An 18,786-nucleotide genomic window follows, 5' to 3' on the forward strand; every position below is an offset into this window, starting at 1 on the left:
GAATTATAGGTTGGGAATAATGATTGCAAGCTTGGTACTGTATGACCACTTGGCCAAAAATGATGTCCACACAATTCGGTATGTTTCATTGTGACAAATGATACAGTTTGAACGTGTACATTACTTTTATTCTTCAGGCACAACTGTACAGGATGCATATAATATTTAAAGAAGCCAAGTGTCCTAGGTTAGACATCACTTTTGTCCACTACTGTACATATGCAGTGACTTTAATTGCTTGAACTTTCTTCAGTAGTCTTGCCAGCAAGCCATAAATTCTTGTCTTCATGAGCATGTGCTAGCATTACAGTTAAAAGTGTCAGCTACTGGTATGTAGTTATTTGGGGGTTTTTTAAAAAGTGTTTCAATTATGAAAACAACATGACGCTGACTTTGAACAGATTTGAAATTTATTGAACACTTTAAAAAGCCAAGCCATCCCAAATGTTCACAATACTGTATCTGGATAATCACCTGTTGCATTGACCTTTGCTAAATTATTGCACTTCTTTTTCTTTTTTTTTATTGAAACCCAGCATAAGCATTTAAAAAAAAATCATGAGCTTATTTATGCACCAAAAACAGAAAAGCCTGTGAGTGTATTTATCAATAAAAAGTGTGTAAAACAAAACCACAGGTTCACATTTTTTACATATTGCCCCATTAGCAATAAATATCTTCTCTACAAACAACTGTACAGTTTGGGTTTATTCTCATAATGGTTTCATTAAAGAAAGAGAGATCTAGTTAGAGTCTGTCAACTCTTTATAGGAAGTCCAGCATAAGAAAGGCACTGCTGGTGAGGGTTAAAGTTAACATTTTTATACCAAGTCACTTTCCAAAACTTGCTGAAACCTTTTTTTATATCATTTTAATCATCAGCTGTGGTTGGTTTTGTAAAAGCCAGTTTGTTTCAACTCCAAATTGTCACATGTTTGGCATTAATTAAATCAGGATGCTAAAGAGTCCTTGTTGGATTTGATTCTCAAGATGATGATCTTGCTTCATCACTTTCTGTGGGAGGGTTCAGCTGATCCAGCAGCTCCAGGAAAAGGGAAACCCGCTGGATGAGCGGGACGGACTTTTCAGCCCGTAGGAGATGAGAATATACATTCTTGTAGATCTTCACCTGCTCCTCTTCTTTACCACTGCATATGAAAACACAAAACAACCACACACGGAGTGAAACACAATAAATTCTATTTGTTTCTGTATAACTGGATCTGTTGCAGTGTTTTTAATCATTAACTGAAACTAAAAATACAACAACAACAACAAAAAACACATTTACAGTACTTGGAATAAATTAAATGTTAACAGAAATAAAATATTATTTGTAAAAGAAATAGTTCTCATTTTAAATTTTCAAAACTGAACTGAAAAAATGAACAGACATTAAAAAACTAATATGACTTGCACAACAAAATTATTAAAACTTAATCAAATTAAAATGAAAATATTAAAATAAAAAGATACTAAGATCTGGTATTTTAAGTACATTGCTGGAGTATTTATATTTTTGTATCCCTCACCTGAGTTTACGTTTGCTTGCAGTGCTGAGTTTAATCAGTTGCAGCAACAGGAAGGAGAAACTGGGCTCGAAGACGCCAGTTAACTTCACAACCTCTTCTGTGTTTAGCTCAGAGGAGGAAGAGCTATCTGAACCCTCATGGAGTTCTTCAGGTTTGTCTTTTGACATCAATATCTGTCAACATACATCACATGATTATAATTCTTAAATAATAATAAAAATCATGAATCTGAAGTAGCATTTAGGTATATTTACACAGACTGTTTAATGCAGCTCAGAAGTGACAAGAATATGAATGAAAAATGAAATGATACTCTAGAATATAAAACTAAAACCACCATTTTTTTTTTTTTTTTTGTGGCATCAAATTAGTGAGTTATTTATTCAACAGATTCATTCAAACAGCTGATTCAGGAACAAAGCAAGTGACCGTCTTTATGAATGGGTTACTGAATCAATGGCTCACTTCATGTATTCATTCAAAAATGAAACCATTGTGTTGCTGCTATGGCTTTGTTTGGAACCATATTGGTGTCTAAAATATAACACAATATTAACTTCTTTTTTATTGAACTCTTGTATAAAATAAAAATCACATTTGCAATCGTGCTGATATTCAAGAAAAACAGCACTCTTGCTCATGTGATACTGCTAAACTATATCATATGATATAAATAGACAAAAACCCACATGGAGCATTTTTTGCCCTCATATCTTGAATTTTAATGCCATTTTAACTGCATTCTATAGGCTTCATCATGCAGTCAGTCTTTGCCATGCATCATGTTCATAACTAGACTGCATGCAATGTAAGATGACTTGCAGGTCTTGGCTGGGGAGGGGTGTGATAAAAGCGTTAATAATTACTGAGTAATGTAATTATTACTGAGTACTGAGTAATATTAATTAACTACATGTACTTACTATAGAGTAGGGCTGTTCAACGATAACCGTGGTTATCGTGTACAAAATAAGAGTCTGTGTTTACGTAATATATATGTGTGTTTGTTTTGAGTATAATTATTATGTATATATAAATATACACACATACATGTATATATTTAAGAAAAATATCTTATATTTCTATACAAATATTTACATTTATATATATTTTAAATATCTAAAAATATAAATATATTTGTGTGTATTTATATATACATAATAATTATACACAAAACAAACAAACATATATATTACGTAAACACAGACTCTTATTTTGTACACGATAACCACGGTTATCGTTGAACAGCCCTACTATACCAGGAAATGCAGAATTATTAGGCAAGTTGATTTTCTGATCATATTTTTTTTCCAAGCACATTTTACCAATTCCAATCCACATCAATCTTAATAACTACTATTAATATTGTTTTTAATCATTTATAAGTGATATATAATTGTTCATGAAGGCTGGAAATGAAAAATGCCCTATATTCAGGTGTGCAGAATTATTAGGCAGGTTTTCTTTTACAGATAAAATGAGCCAAAAAAGAGATTTAACTCAGACTGAAAAGTCAAAAATTATTAAATACTCATGAGAAGGACGCAATACTAATGTAATACTAGAAATTGCAAAGTTAAAGCATGACCATTGGACAGTGAAATGCTCATTGGGTCAGCGGGGTCATACAAAAACAGCTGGAGAAGAAAAGACACGTTAACTGCAAAATAATTAAGAATTAAGGTGAAGAATTAAGTGTGAAACCATCAGGAACCCATTAGTCTCCAGCGCCACCATTTCCCAGTACTGAAACCTACCTGGAGTCTTCAGAAGTGTGAGGTGTCAGGATCTCAGAGACTTAGGTTAGGTGAAGAATCCTAAAAAATGACCCGCTCTTAATAAGAATCACAAGCTGAAGTGTTATAAAATACATGAAGACTGGGTTTTTATAGGCCTTATAAACAGACAGCTTGAGAGTGACTCCTGAAGGACCAGCACCACATCCTCTTGTACCACTGTTTGAAGAATTTATCTTCCAGAATCTGGCAGTAAGTTTTGGAAGATCATTTAGTCCATCTCTGCAAGATGGACATTTCAGGATAAGAGATGGACTAAAAGTGAACTCCCACACCTTTTTCAAACAGTGGTACAAGAGGATGTGGTGCTGGTCCTTCAGGAGTCACTCTCAAGCTGTCTGTCTATAAGGCCTATAAAAACCCAGTCTTCATGTACTTTATAACACTTCAGCTTGTGATTCTTACTAAGAGCAGGTCGCTTTTTAGGATTCTTCACCTAACCTAAGTCTCTGAGATCCTGACACCTCACACTTCTGAAGACTCCAGGTAGGTTTCAGTACTGGGAAATGGTGGCGCTGGAGACTAAAGGGTTCCTGATGGTTTCACACTTAATTCTTCACCTTAATTCTTAATTATTTTGCAGTTAACATGTCTTTTCTTCTCCAGCTGTTTTTGTATGACCCCGCTGACCCAATGAGCATTTCACTGTCCAATGGTCATGCTTTAACTTTGCAATTTCTAGTATTACATTAGTATTGCGTCCTTCTCATGAGTATTTAATAATTTTTGACTTTTCAGTCTGAGTTAAATCTCTTTTTTGGCTCATTTTATCTGTAAAAGAAAACCTGCCTAATAATTCTGCACACCTGAATATAGGGCATTTTTCATTTCCAGCCTTCATGAACAATTATATATCACTTATAAATTATTAAAAACAATATTAATAGTAGTTATTAAGATTGATGTGGATTGGAATTGGTAAAATGTGCTTGGAAAAAAAATATGATCAGAAAATCAACTTGCCTAATAATTCTGAACTCCCTGTAGAGTTACAGTTAGGGTTAGTTTGGTTTGAGTTAGTTACTTGTAATTATACATAATTTACTGTTATTACTATAATTAAATGTAGAAATGTGTAACTACATCACGTTAAAATAAAGTGTTACTGAAAATTTTATCCATGTATTTACGAATGAATAATAAATATTAATAATAATTTGTGTGTATGTTTGTGTATATACTTTTTCCTGTTGCTCCAGCAGCTCTTTATGTATGAGAATGAATGCATGACGTGTTTCACACATGATCTCCAGGGCTCCTGTCAGAGTTTTCAGTTTCACAGCACTGCTGTTCTGACCTGGAACATGCAAACACACAAAAAGCATCCAGTCTGAGGTTCTACTTGTGTACTATCAACTTCTTATGGCTGATATTTCCTGCAGTGTGCATTTCTCACCCGCCATGGTGAACTCAGCGAAGGCCACTCTCTCCAGAAGCGTGCGGAGCAGCTCACAAGGAGCGTCACTCAGACTTACAAAGAGCCGCACAGCCTTACTGTAATGCTGCTCTGCCAGAGCTTTGTGCTGCTTACGAACGCTTTCGTCTCCAACCTGACAGAGAGAAATGTGAAGAACAATCAATGTGGGAACATGTTAATGCTTATTGTATGCTGAAGACACGTGATTGATGATGTACCTGGTTGCGGTAGCAGCTGTGGTACATTGAAGCCAGTCTATGGTGGATGGTCGCAGCTCTGTACTGGTAGAGCGGCTGGCGAGCGGACTCCGTTTGCAGGTCGCAGTACCTCAGAGACTTCATCATGGTCTCAGTGACATCCCTCTCGATCTAAAACACATTACATTCATGTCAAATGGATTTCATCATTTTAGCAGTGTCTACAGACTGAATAAAGTATGTGTGTGTGGTACCTGTTCCTGTGCTTTACGGGATAGCGGAGCATAGTCCTGGAGGAGTGTGGCCAACGTGAAATACGTAGTAGAGAGTTCCCAGTTCACAGAATCCCAGACGGCAGAGTGACTCTCCCTGCAGCCCAGAGACTTCAGCGCTCTCTGATAGTAATCGATCGCCTATTGATGGAGAGAGAGAAAGCTACTGTGATCTAGCTACAACAACAAGGACCCTCTTTCCTTTTTAAAAATGTTCCTCATCTTATTGTGGATGATTTATTACATTTACAATTTATTAGGGGTGTAACGGTACGCGTATTCATACAGAACGGTTCACAGGGAAAGTTCCAAATGGAAGTGATCATCCCTATGCCCTATATGATCATCCCTATGTGAGCAGGTCACGCGCGTGCCATATGTAACCGTTTGGAATGCACTTGGCAAAGGGAGTGGCGTACTTTCCTCATCTTCAGCTGGCATGTTCCCATGACAATGCAGCGTTGGCATAAATAATATAAAATTTATATTTTTAAAAGTTTTATATATATATATATATATATATATATATATATATATATATATATATATATATATATATATATATATATATATATATATATATATATTACTTTTATATATACAGTATTATATAGCATATTTTAAAATCTTTTTAAAATATAAAATGTTTTTTATTTGCAACAGTTAGGCTAAAAAGAAAAAAGAATTATGCCGTTAAAACAGTGACATCTGCTGACAGACACTGTGCTGCGTTGTCACGGGAACATCCCAGCGGAAGATAATGAGGAAATTATGCCACTCCCTTTGCCAAGTGCATTCCAAAAGGCTACATATGGCACGCGCGTGCCCTGCTCACATAGGGATGATCACTTCCATTTGGAATTTGCCTCGTGAACCGTTCTGTACGAATACGCATACCGTTACACCCCTACAATTTATTACTATCATAATACTTTATTAACAATCTTAGTAAAACAACCTTAATAAGACTTTTATTCAAGGGGATACACAAATAAGTTATTATTATTATAAAATTAATATTAATATAATATAATATAAAATAAGACACTTGTATCCACTTTTTATCCATCTACAATATAAATTAATAATAATAATAATAATAATATGCAGATGGATAAAAAGATCAAAGTGTCTTATATTATGATTATATTAAGACTGAGATGATTATTATAATTAATATTTAATAAATATATTAATATATTAATCTTATAATACACTATTAATATTTAAATATTTATTTATGTATATATATATATATATTATTTATATATTTAGTATATACTATGTATTTATATATTATATAAATATAATTAGTATTAAATATTAGTCTTATTAGTATAAGACAATTATCCACTTTATCCATATACAAGATCAATTATTAAATAATAATAATAATAGTAATAATATTATTAATATTTATTAATATTTAAGATTATTATTATTTTCATTATTAATATTTAATAATATTTTTGCCACACCTGCTTAAAATTATTCAGTCAAGAGCAATGAGTGATTGTTCTTTGTCTTTTGTTGTAATATATCTTAACTGACTATGTTTACAAGGATACTTGCCAAGTCATGCCTCTTCAAGCACAAGACGACATGAAAGAGCTCAATTCAGTATTCGTGTGCTGTCTGAGACGTCTCAGTTCTCTTCTTCTTTGCATCTTCTTACGCATAAATATTTAATTTGTAAAGGCTTAAACTTTCATGATCATGCAGCGTATATCTATATATAATTATATACATAATTACAATTACAAAATAATTAAGTTATATTATAATAAATTATAATTTCATTTATATATATATATATATAATTTTTACAATAGGCAAATCAAATCATGCATTGCAGAAGCTGTGTTCTTGCTATCTTTAAGACATCACCTCAATTGTTCAAGGCAGTATGTGTGGCTTACCTTGTTGTAGTAGAGGGCCTCTTCAGGTGAGAACTCCCCACGACTGTGATCTGATGTCATGATGCAGTGAGCCTGAGCGCAGATACGCATGAGTCTGCCAATGTTACACAGCAGCAGAGCTGTATTTACTGAGTCTGAAATCATACTGAAATCCTGCATGCCCTTCTCAAAACATGAAAAACTCTTCTTCCACAGCTCCTGCTCGGCCACGCACACACTCCGGCGCACTGGAGGAAGAAAAAGCTATACTTCACACACAACTCTCAAGTTAACCGTCAAAAGACTTAATAATCATCAAAAGTTATTTTTATACGTTTGTTATTTAAATCTAACAACAAACCAAGAAGCACTCACCTCCTTCTTTCTCTGCCTGCATTGCTGCGGCCTGATTCATGTAGAAGACGCCCATTTCGTTCCGGATGTTACCAAGCCGTTTGAGAACCTGAGCCAGCTGCTCCTGTCCCAGGTCCTTCAGAACTCCTGAGGTCAAAATGTCATGGGCAGCCTCATAACACTTGCTGCTGACAATCAGCTGGTACTCTGGGTCTGTGGCCAGATCAGTAGCCATGCTAAAGGCTGAGAGAGGAAAGAGAAATTACCGGTCAGTTAATATGTCAAGACAATATAGAGTTTCAGTATCCTATCCACCCCCTGGGAGTAGTGAGATCTCATTGGTCTAAAATCCCACTCCACATCGGTGTTGCATTAATATCAACTATCAACAGCTGCAATTATGATTCACACCATATTATGATCGGTTTAATGCAGAGAGTGTGATCTAGCATTCAGACCTTGGCAGGAGCTCTCGCGGTGCAGGCAGTGAAGGATCTCCTGGTCTTCTTTAGTCTGGTAGCTGTACTCCTCCAGATATGCAGCTCTGTTTGAGGCATTTTGTGCCAACATGAGCTGAACATCTCCACATAGAGACAGACACTGACAGTGGAACAGAAGCACCTGGGGGTGGAGACCACCACTGATGGAGCAGTACGCATCTACACAGAGAGAGAAAGCATATAATAATTCAATATCCCGTGACTCATATTGCCCTAAATTGTTTTTGTAAATAGCTGTTCTCTTTTATTTTTATTCTTTTCTCTTTTATTGTTTCTCTGGTGCTTAAATTTTGTCGTTATTGTCGACTTTTTTGCCTTGTAAAGCACTTTGGTCAACACCAGTTGTTTTTAAATGTGCTATATAAATAAATTTGTATTGTATTGTATTGTATTGTATAATGATCAGGTTTGAACAGGACCCCAAACTTTTCAATGACAGTGTGTCCTAAAGTTTTCTGCCAATACTGAAAGCTGCATGTTCTTACCGTGGCACTGCAGAGCCAGTTTGATGTAGCGCAATGCCCGGCCATACTTCATCAGGTTGGTTGCAGCATCTGACAGGACGTAGTATGCTTTAGACGCTTTCAGGAACAGCTGCAGTTTCATACGATGCTGCCATGTGCCCGGTAACATTCCGGAGCGCGTTGGCATCTTCAGTTCCTTGCTACATGGACCAACTGTGCAACCAAGATGACGAGTAATTCAGTAAGTGATCAAATAGTGGAAAATAATTCAGCTGATAAAGGGATGGGATTACTGACCTCTGTCCAGCAGTAGAGCAATCTCTTTCTCCACATCTCTAGCTCCATTCTGACTTCTCTCTTCATATTTTAGAGGGATGGGTGTGCTGGGGTCGGCCGCAGGAAGATCACTCTCTTTCTTTATGCTGTTGTCCACTGCTTTTAGACCCTACACACAGAAATGTGAGAAAGAAATTTAGATAGATAGATATGAAAAAACTAAAAATGAAAGAAAATGAAAACAAATTTTAATCTAGTGTTCTCACTTTCAGAACATAGCTGAGAACCAGTCGACACTTCTCCTCCTTGTCTTGTGACACAGGAAATGCATAGTTGGGCTGGAATGGAAGAGGAGTGTGTGGAGTCAGAACATTGTTAACATAATGCTGATGTAAATTCATTAAAGGGTTAGTTCACCCAAAAATGAAAATTCTGTAATTTATTACTCACCCTCATGCCGTTCCACACCCGTAAGACCTTCGTTAATCTTCAGAACACAAATTAAGATATTTTAGTTGAAATCCGATGGCTCCGTGAAGCCTCCATAGGGAGCAATGGACACTTCCTCTCTCAAGATCCATAAAGGTACTAAAAACATATTTAAATCGGTTCATGCGAGTACAGTGGTTCAATATTAATATTATAAAGCGACGAGAATATTTTTTGGAGCACCAAAAAAAACTAAATAACGACTTATTTAGTGATGGCCGATTTCAAAACACTGCTTCAGGAAGCATCGGAGCACAAATGAATCAATGTGTCGAATCATGATTCAGATCGCGTGTCAAACTGCCAACGGCTGAAATCACGTGACTTTGGCGCTCCGAAAAGCAGATTCGACACACTGATTCATCTATGCTCCGATGCTTCCTGAAGCAATGTTTTGAAATCGGCCATCACTATATAAGTCGTTATTTATTTTTATTTTTTTTTTGGCATTCCAAAAATATTCTCGTCGCTTTATAATATTAATATTGAACCACTGTACTCACGTGAACAGATTTAAATATGTTTTTAGTACCTTTATGGATCTTGAGAGAGGAAGTGTCCATTGCTCCCTATGAAGGCCTCACGGAGCCATCGGATTTCAACTAAAATATCTTAATTTGTGTTCTTAAGATTAACAAAGGTCTTACGGGTGTGGAACGGCATGAAGGTAAGTAATAAATGACAGAATTTTCATTTTTGGGTGAACTAACCCTTTAAGCAAATTTGTGCAAGGTGTAAAATAAACCTAAATGAACCGTTTTAACTTCTATACTTCAGACAGCTTAAATTCCATAATGTGTTCTAACAACAAAAGATCTCCTACTCTGATCTGATGTGTGCTCTTGTATTTCTCTGGAACTGACAGCTCCCCGACAGACTTGATGACGGCCACAGCTTTAGAGTCGTCCTGTGGCTCAGAGGAGGTGCTGTAGGAGCAGCTCTCGTCTTCATCTTCCTCCTCCTCCTCTTCATCACTGTAGCTGTCTTCAGATCCCCCGCCCCTCAGTGACTCCCCATTCCCCTCATCTTCACTCACATCATCCAGCTGAAACAGTTCTGCCAGCATGTAGTGAGCAGAAGCGATGATCTACAGCAGAAAACAGAAGGAAACGGTCAGAAATCAAGCACAACAACAAAAACACAGGAAATGTAATGAAGCTACATACTTGTGGATGTCTCTCCTCATCCAGCAGTTTAATACAGTTAAGCAACAGAGTTCTGATGGTCCCATAGTTCTTTTTGTTTTGTTGGCTCTTCTTTAGCATCATGTTGCTGGCCACTCTGTTGTAAAAAAAAAAAAAACACACCAAATAGATTCATCTCTGATACTGACTGGGAAAATTAGAATATGAGAAAGGTAGATATGAAGGTAAATCATACTTGTAGAGAAGTACCGCTACAGGAAGCGTGAAGGGATTCTGGCATTTCTCCTCTGCTGCCTCCTCACACAGAGTAGTGAGGTCATACAGCTTTACGATGTCACTTCCGCTAGCTGGATGGAGAAACAGACAGGCATTAATTTATACATAAATGCCTGTCTTTTTATATAATTACAAACATAAACCACCCACCCTTGAAAAGCCAGTACGTGTGTCCTTCTTTGGTACAGTTGGATTTCAAGAAAGAGAGGATATTCTGTGCAATGTCTTTCACAACCCGCGTTGAAAATGTGGAATTTTCCAAATCTGGGATGTCCTCTGTCTTTATCATTTCATATTTCTACAAACGAGGGGAGAGCCATCAGAAAATTTAACATTATTATACATCAATATGAGCAAACCTAAAAGATGGATTTAATTATCATCCAATTATCTTACCTGCACAATGCCATTGACGTGAAAGCACATGACCAGCTCCGGTACATTACACATCAAATTATCCAGCCAGTAATCAATTCCTGTGAGAACATTGATTGGTTTGTTGTTGTCCCTGTTAAGACAAAGCGAAATCAGAATATTTAAACATAGGGATAGTATATAGTGTACACTACTTATCAAAAGTTTTTTTTTAAAATGTTCTTGTCCCTTATGCTCACCAAGGCTGCATTTATTTGATCAGAGATATTGTAATAAATAAATAAATAATAAATACAATTTAAAATAACTGTTTTCTATATTAATATATTTAAAAATGTAATGCATTCCTGTGATGCAATGAATTTTCAGCATCATTACTCCATTCTTCAGTCAGTAATATATCAATTTAATGTGTTCTTATTGAATAAAAAGTATTAAATTACTTTTAAAAAAAAATATTGACCCCAAACTTGTAAGTGGTAGTGTATATAGATGGTTTAGCCTTCAAATGTAATTAATTTGGAAATAATTCATTACCAGATAAATATATCCTAAAATATATATGAGATGACCAAAAACACTAACCTGAGCCGTAGACTGACTGCTGGGTAGCGACCACCTCCAAATATGGGCATATTTGATCCCACAAGCATGTGGATGTCCTCAAATGTCCATAAAATATTCCGGACAAAGTCATTTCTCAAACCCTGAGAAAGTCAGGGACATAAGAAAATTGCCCGTTAAAAATACAAATAGATATGTACTGTGATGTACAACGTGTTTGAGATTTACTTACAGTATATGAATTAAATAAATAAAAAAATAATAATAATATATAAAGTTATAATTTATTTATTGTTTTTAAAAATATATGTTTTTATTAAAAGTGAAACAAAAAGTTTACACAAAAAAGTAATTAACTATATTAATGAGGTATCAATGAACTGTGCCATAAGGGCACAATTTTTGGTTGCACAATTTGACTTTGGATGTTAGGGAATGTTGGGTAAATACCATTACCTGACTGTTTTCTCCTTCATTGAATAGCGTGGGTAAATTCTGTTCTTTGGGAACTGAAGACACATGACCTAAAGTATATGTGTCCACCTGCTCCTGAAAGACAAGATTAAACAGGATGATTCAGCCTCAAAACACTGAGAATGCATGACATAAAAAGTAGAGGAAAGGCTGCCTGTACCTCCTTGGGTATCGCAGACTCCTCTGAATCAGTAGTGGAACTGTTGAAGGTGGCGGGCCAAGATGGTCCATCAGCCGCCGTCCCACAACCCTCTTCTGCTGTCTGATCTGTATCTGATGGCACAGGCACCGCAGTCCCATCACTGTTAATACTGAAACACAGGAGAGTATTGTGGGTGTCAGTCATGGTAATCAGTGCTTTAATGTGATGGCAACCATGTAAAGTTCTCACCTGTAATAGAGAAACTTTGAGAGGATGGCTTTCTCATTCCAGTGTTCTTTACTTTTCTTCTTTCTCTGCCACTTTTGGTCAATCAGACGCTGGTAAAACTCCTTCAGCCACGTCCAATCACCAGTCTACAGGGCGGTTGCAATGTTAGTTTTATTTTAAGTCATCTCAGGATGGTATAAACACTCCTGTATTACATTAAAACTCTTTGAACAGGATAACTAAATGTTTTACTACTTTAGGGTTTGGGGAACAGCCACAAGAAGGTTAAATGGAGATGCATTTAGAGGCTCCTGAACAAAATATAGCACAGCAAAAAGAAACAAGGTGACTATTTCCTGTTACCTGTGATGACCTCATAAAGAGTTCCTGAATGTCCAGTTCATCTAGCAGTAGAGTGCCGCCCACTCTGTGAACAGCCATACTGACATGAGACTTACTGTAGGGGATCTTCAGCAACTTCTTGATGTTCTGTTTAAGTTGGAAAAAAAAATAATATTAGGTTTGTTTGTTTAGTTAATTCAATCAATACATTTATCAATAAATCAATACATTTATTTTATCATAAATACAGTAAAAACAGTGAAATACTGGGCCTAAAATAGTATAATATATCTACAATTTAAAATATTTTTCTACTTGAATATATTTTAAAATGTAATTTATTCTTGTGATGTAAAACTGAATTTTCAGCATCATTACTCAGCGTCATTAATATATTATAAATGTCATTACTGTCACTTTTGATCAATTTAATGCATACTTGCAGAATAAAAATATTGTTTCTTTCATAAAAAAATAAATAAATGGTACAACGTGGCCACGAATTACTAAATTGAGGGAATAAATGATTAAATTGTGTGCACGAATTACAAAGGAACAAATTATTATATTGTCTGCACAATTTACTACAACAAGAGAAAGAATTTTTTCATTCGTTGCCACGATATATATATATCTTTGTCTGCATATCATGTGCAGGGCTCCGTACAATTACATTCTTAACATCATTATACCAAAATATGTGAATGCCATGATCGACCAATCAGAATCAAGAAGTGTTCTAGAAAGCCATTTAATAAGTGAGTTTAAACATTTATTGTTTCATAAATTAAAAAAAAGAAAAGAGTTTGCATAAACAATATAACAGACCCACCTCTGAATCAGACACAACATCAACATCATCACCTATACAGTCGATGAAGTCGTAAGCCATCCCAAAACTACAATTAACAAAGAAAACACAAAAAAAGCATGGAAAGATCAGCTTCACTACCATCTAAACATGCAACCTCACATTAAATATAAGGTCCTACTTTATGTTGTGTCTTTAAATATGTACTAAGATTTAAATTAGTAATTTGACATCTATAATTACACTATTGACCCTTCCCAATCAACCCTTAAACCTAACCATCTCACCTCGATAGCAGCAAATGTGTCTTGCAATACAACTTGAACACAATAACTACACTGTACCAAACAATGATTTTATGATGTAGGTGCATAGAAAGGACACCTATTATAAAGGGTGACCAAATATCATGTATCAGTAATACCTAGAGAAGGGTTTGCTTTTCCTGCTGGACCCGAGTACGGTGGTCCCGGCAGGGCCCAGCTGAGCGTTCTCTCGCAGCCAGTTTGCTGGTGGCAGCTTGAGGTCGGTCTTCTCCTGCAGTAATGCATAGGTGGTGGGGGGTGGAGCGGCCGAATACTTCACAACCGCACGACTCTTCACTTCATTGTTGCCCAGACAAATATCTGCCTCCTAGAACACAAATAACAAATATTTAAAAGAGAACTATAAGTTGAAAGTCACCATTCATCCCAGTAGGACTGGACATATTTGAACTTCTGATGATTATGTAACAATTCTGCCACATTTTCATAAATAATACGTATCATAAACACACACACGTATGATCAGTGCAACTGGACAGTGTGAAATGCTGCATGTCAGTGACAGGCATCATCTTACTGTAATGACAGTCTCTTAGAGTGTTACATTATTATGTTACAGTAACTCTGGACCTGTTTGTTGTCTTCAGTGGCAGTGCAGCTGTGATCCTCCTCCTGTCCGGGGTCTGAGTCTGTCTTCTTATCCTGAGAGCTCATATTCACCACACTCATCCATCCAGAACCTCCAAAAACGACAATTTACACGAAAGTAACGTTCCAAATACACAATCACTGGTTCTTTCCCCTATTGACTGTAAGTGATCATGAATCTGCTTTACTAACTAACGTTACATCAATTACAGCACCACACTGCAGACCATGTTGCTTTTCTCATCAAGTCTCTCGCTGTTTTAGCTTAAATATCAATAACACGTACATGCAAGTCCGAAGTCGGATTAATCGATAACTCTTAGATCACTAAGAAATAAAAATAAATGATATTTACTAGGGAAAATCTGTCAATCATCTGGCTGCTTCTCAGTGATCACTCCAAACTTACTGTACCTCTCACCCGGAAGTAGACGTGACGTCAGCGACGCCTCATTCTAGAAAAGAGTGGAAAGCTGTAGAAATGCTCTAGAAGTGTTATTGCGTTTTTGAGTATACTGCATATAATTGTAAATACATTCATATAAATATGTTAAATATTTAGAATATAGGCTATATATGCAATAAATACTCATACATATCGGTTTATTTGTATATATTACTTGTTATATATTAGGCTAGGCTATATAAACAACACATTTTACTTAAACCTACATATTAAAATAATTACGTTACATTTTTTGTTTGTGTTTTTAATGTTATGTATGTATTATATTAAAATAATATTTTAGTTCACGATATTATATATCGAAATAACTGAATTTTTTATATTATATAAATAGACAATAAATAAATTTTTACTTTCACAAAACGTTACTTATTTTATTACAATATTATTTTAATCCTCGCTATTTCCGCATATTGTATGTTAACATGCATATATTTACTGTTTTGTTCATGAACAGCGTATGTGTGCTGTTGCCATGGTTTCAAAATACTGTGCGCTCACCTGAGTTCACCTCAGTGGTCAATGGCGTTTGGGAATGAAACTTACAAACTTTTAGTTACGTGTTGATTTTAAATTCATGCAGTGACAATGAACAAAGGAGGCAAGAGATATTTTAATAAGAACAAGAGCGGGAACTGGGTAAGATTACCACACTTTCCTATAAATACGTTTGGCCTGATTTTTACATCGGTCTCACTTCTTTCTTTCTTTCTTTCTTTCTTTCTTTCTTTCTTTCTTTCTTTCTTTCTTTCTTTCTTTCTTTCTTTCTTTCTTTCTTTCTTTCTTTCGTTTGTTATTCATCTGTCCGTTTGCTCTTTTCCAGTTTGTTCACACTGGTATGTCGCAGACTGGACACACACGTGACCTGTGTACCAGCACAGGTTCAATGCTGGCACATGGTGTTCCTCAACCCCTGACACAAACAGAGGACAGATATCCCAGATTATTTATCAATCCTGAAAAGGTTAGTCGTTGCTATTATTAAAATATCTTACACTACAATGACCATCTAGAAAATTACTTGCTGATAGCAAATTCTGGAGGAAATGGATGTTCAGTGCTGGAGAGTAACTGATTACATGTAATCTGGATTACATACAATCAGATTCCAAAAAAATAAGTACTTGTAATTAGATTATATAACATTTTAAAATACTTGTCAGACTACAGTTACTTTTTTATTGATTACATGGTATTCTTACAATGGCAGTAAAATAATTTATTTATTTTAATTTGAATTTTTTTTATTACTTAATAGCTTTCATTATAAATGCACAAACCCCTACAGTTCCATCATGAACCCCAGTCTAGAAAACCCTGACATAATATTTAATGCTCTTCATGTTGTTGAAAACAAAGAATGGTATATATTTTCTTTCTCTTTATATTTTATATATCATATATCAATATAATATAAATAATGTGATAAATGAGTTAGGTCAAAAGTAATCTAAAAGTAATCAAAAAGTTTACTATATATATACGATTATATAACCATTATTTTCACACCCGTAAGACCTTCGTTCATCTCCAGAACACAAATTAAGATATTTTTGATAAAATCCGATGGCTCAGTGAGGCCTCCATTGACAGCAAAATAATTAACACTTTCAGATGCCCAGAAAGCTACTAAAAACATATTTAAAACAGTTCATGTGACTACAGTGGTTCAACCTTAATGTAATGAAGCAACGAGAATACTTTTGTGTGCCCAAAAAAACCAAAACAAGCTTTGAAGCTTTACGAATCTTTTGTTTCAAATCAGTGGTTCGGAGTGTGTATCAAACTGCCAAAGTCACATGATTTCAGTAAACGAGGCTTCATCATGTCATAAGTGTTTTGAAATTTCAGTGATTCACCACTGGGGGGCGTGACTTTGGCAGTTTGATACACGCTCTGAACCATTGATTCAAAACAAAAGATTCGTAAAGCTTCTAAGCTTCATGAAGCAGTGTTTTGAAATCGCCCATCACTAGATATTGTTGAATAAAGTCATTATTATTATTATTATTATTTTTTTTTTTTTGGCGCACAAAAAGAATTTTCGTCGCTTCATAACATTAAGGTTGAACCACTGTAGTCACATGAATTGTTTTAAATATGTCTTTAGTAGCTTTCTGGGCATTTGAAAGTGTTAATTATCTTGCTGGCAATGGAGGCCTCACTGAGCCATCGGATTTCATCAAAAATATCTTATTTTGTGTTCCGAAGATGAACGAAGGTCTTACAGGTGTGGAACGACATGAGGGTGAGTAATTAATGACCGAATTTTCATTTTTGGGTGAACTAACCCTTTAAATGTGTAATGTATTGGATTATTTCTGTCATGTATTTTTGGAATCAGTAACCGACTAATATGTAAGTAATCTACCCAACACTGACTGTACTGTAATCATGTTGATTACTTCAACATTACTTCATGTTGAGTCTTTCTGTTGCAGAAAACAATAGGTAGAGAATATCCGCTGTCAGCACATGATAACCGCACAGCACTGCAGGACACTATTGACGTGTATGATCAGGTGAGTTCCTCATTATGATAAACAGTGATTATATTTATTATATTTCATGACTTTATACCCATTTCACTCTGCATGTGTTCATGTGTAAAGGGTTTAGGCCGTAAGAAATGTCTTGATGAGCATCGCCAGCACAACTCTCATTACTGCCAGTGCCAACATTATGACACCTTGAGTCCAGTTAGCGCAGCACAGTGGAACAACTCAGCGTATCAGACTGACTTCCTGCCCAAACAGGAAACAGAGGGCAGAAAGGACACAATCAGAAGGCGCTTTCCCAGGGATCACTCAGCGAGGTCTCAAATAAACGCTACGGCTCAGGCCGAGGAGTGTTTCATGTGGTTTGGAAGGGACGACTCTAACCAGTACACTCCACTAAGTGTACTAGCATCCACCAACCACTCCTTAACTCCCTAAATAAGACAATCAGAGATGATCAGACTGTTTATGACACTAAACATAATGCTCTGTGGGAATTTCCGAGAGGTTGCTCACTGCAAAGCCATGGGTGGGGCGTGAAGTCCAGCTCCCCCTCTCTAGATGTAATTTGGGCATAATAATATCCACAGAGGTAGAGCTGGACTAGCTGTACGTCATTCGTCTCTGCAGTGAGCACCACTTGGAATTTCCTAGCAAGTGTGAATTATCTGATTTAACCAGCAGAGGTCACTCTCTTTGTGCCACTCAACTTTATATTTGCAGTCACAAATTTTTTAAATGTTTCATTCTGTAAAGATGAGTATCAGTGTTGAATGCAGTATACCATATAATAATAAAAAAAGAAAAATGTATTAAAATATATTAAAGTCACTATGAAATCAAAATTGACATTCTTGTTTTATATGCAATATTGCAGTATTTGTTATAAATAATCTATCTGTACACATCATTTTTTTTTTTTATTATTCATGTCCCCATGTAATCTTTATTTAAAATAACTTCCTTTCCCTCTTTCAACGACTTCTCTGATGACTGGCGCGAGGGCGGGACAACACGTCACTCACCTGAGACCAATAGCAAACCACAACCATCCAATTAAATCCTCATGGACAAAATTAAGTCCCACCCTTCATTTTGTTAAACAGCTAACTCTGATATACACCAATCAAGCATAACATTATGACCACAGTCAGGTAAAGTGAATAACACTGATTATCTCTTCATCACAGCACCTGTTAGTTGGTGAGATATATTAGGCATCAAGTGAACATTTTGTCCTTAAAGTTGATGTGTTAGAAGCAGGAAAAATGGACAAGCATTAGGATTTGAGAGAGTTTGACAAGGGCCAAATTGTGATGGCTAGACGACTGGGTCAGAGCATCTCCAAAACTGCAG

The 18,786-nt window shown here is 35.7% G+C and overlaps 2 protein-coding genes across 4 annotated transcripts; one reads left to right on the forward strand and one right to left on the reverse strand.

Moving 5' to 3' along the window:
- Positions 1-204: 204 nt before the first annotated feature.
- On the reverse strand, positions 205-14,881 carry edrf1 (erythroid differentiation regulatory factor 1). Of its 3 annotated transcripts, XM_067366967.1 has the most exons (26): positions 14,822-14,881; positions 14,449-14,558; positions 13,977-14,185; positions 13,574-13,640; positions 12,763-12,888; positions 12,421-12,545; positions 12,190-12,340; positions 12,012-12,104; positions 11,577-11,698; positions 11,013-11,124; positions 10,767-10,914; positions 10,576-10,687; positions 10,362-10,476; positions 10,019-10,282; positions 8,973-9,044; positions 8,728-8,875; positions 8,452-8,643; positions 7,925-8,125; positions 7,488-7,709; positions 7,134-7,360; positions 5,197-5,355; positions 4,964-5,113; positions 4,725-4,878; positions 4,510-4,625; positions 1,533-1,705; positions 205-1,148 (listed from the first exon to the last, which is right to left on the reverse strand). In XM_067366967.1, exons 2-26 carry the CDS (start codon positions 14,545-14,547, stop codon positions 986-988), a joined length of 3,720 nt encoding a protein of 1,239 aa, XP_067223068.1. In that variant the 5' UTR covers positions 14,548-14,558; positions 14,822-14,881; the 3' UTR covers positions 205-985. The 3 variants fall into 3 exon arrangements, with proteins under 3 accessions (XP_067223068.1, XP_067223067.1, XP_067223069.1); XM_067366966.1 differs by having other exon boundaries at positions 14,449-14,876; XM_067366968.1 differs by lacking the exons at positions 13,574-13,640; positions 14,449-14,558; positions 14,822-14,881 and having other exon boundaries at positions 207-1,148; positions 13,977-14,098.
- A 532-nt stretch (positions 14,882-15,413) lies between these two features.
- tex36 (testis expressed 36) lies at positions 15,414-18,258 on the forward strand. The gene is made up of 4 exons (XM_067368267.1): positions 15,414-15,571; positions 15,756-15,896; positions 17,374-17,454; positions 17,545-18,258. The coding sequence occupies exons 1-4, from the start codon at positions 15,521-15,523 to the stop codon at positions 17,866-17,868; spliced, it is 597 nt and encodes a 198-aa protein (XP_067224368.1). The 5' UTR covers positions 15,414-15,520; the 3' UTR covers positions 17,869-18,258.
- Positions 18,259-18,786: the final 528 nt, after the last annotated feature.

The sequence above is a fragment of the Chanodichthys erythropterus genome, chromosome 18, assembly GCF_024489055.1.
Source record: "Chanodichthys erythropterus isolate Z2021 chromosome 18, ASM2448905v1, whole genome shotgun sequence".
Taxonomy (NCBI): domain Eukaryota; kingdom Metazoa; phylum Chordata; class Actinopteri; order Cypriniformes; family Xenocyprididae; genus Chanodichthys; species Chanodichthys erythropterus.

Bases quoted from the DNA above. Each gene is read 5' to 3' on its own strand.
- edrf1 (XM_067366967.1), bottom strand. From the start codon at position 14,547: ATGAGTGTGGTGAATATGAGCTCTCAGGATAAGAAGACAGACTCAGAC. The intron at 9,045-10,018 runs GTAGGAGATCTT...CTTCCATTCCAG, and splicing joins AGAGCACACATCAGATCAGA to CCCAACTATGCATTTCCTGT. The intron at 4,626-4,724 runs GTGAGAAATGCA...TGCATGTTCCAG, and splicing joins CGCTGAGTTCACCATGGCGG to GTCAGAACAGCAGTGCTGTG.
- tex36 (XM_067368267.1), top strand. From the start codon at position 15,521: ATGAACAAAGGAGGCAAGAGATATTTTAATAAGAACAAGAGCGGGAAC. The intron at 15,572-15,755 runs GTAAGATTACCA...GCTCTTTTCCAG, and splicing joins AGAACAAGAGCGGGAACTGG to TTTGTTCACACTGGTATGTC. The intron at 17,455-17,544 runs GTGAGTTCCTCA...TCATGTGTAAAG, and splicing joins CTATTGACGTGTATGATCAG to GGTTTAGGCCGTAAGAAATG.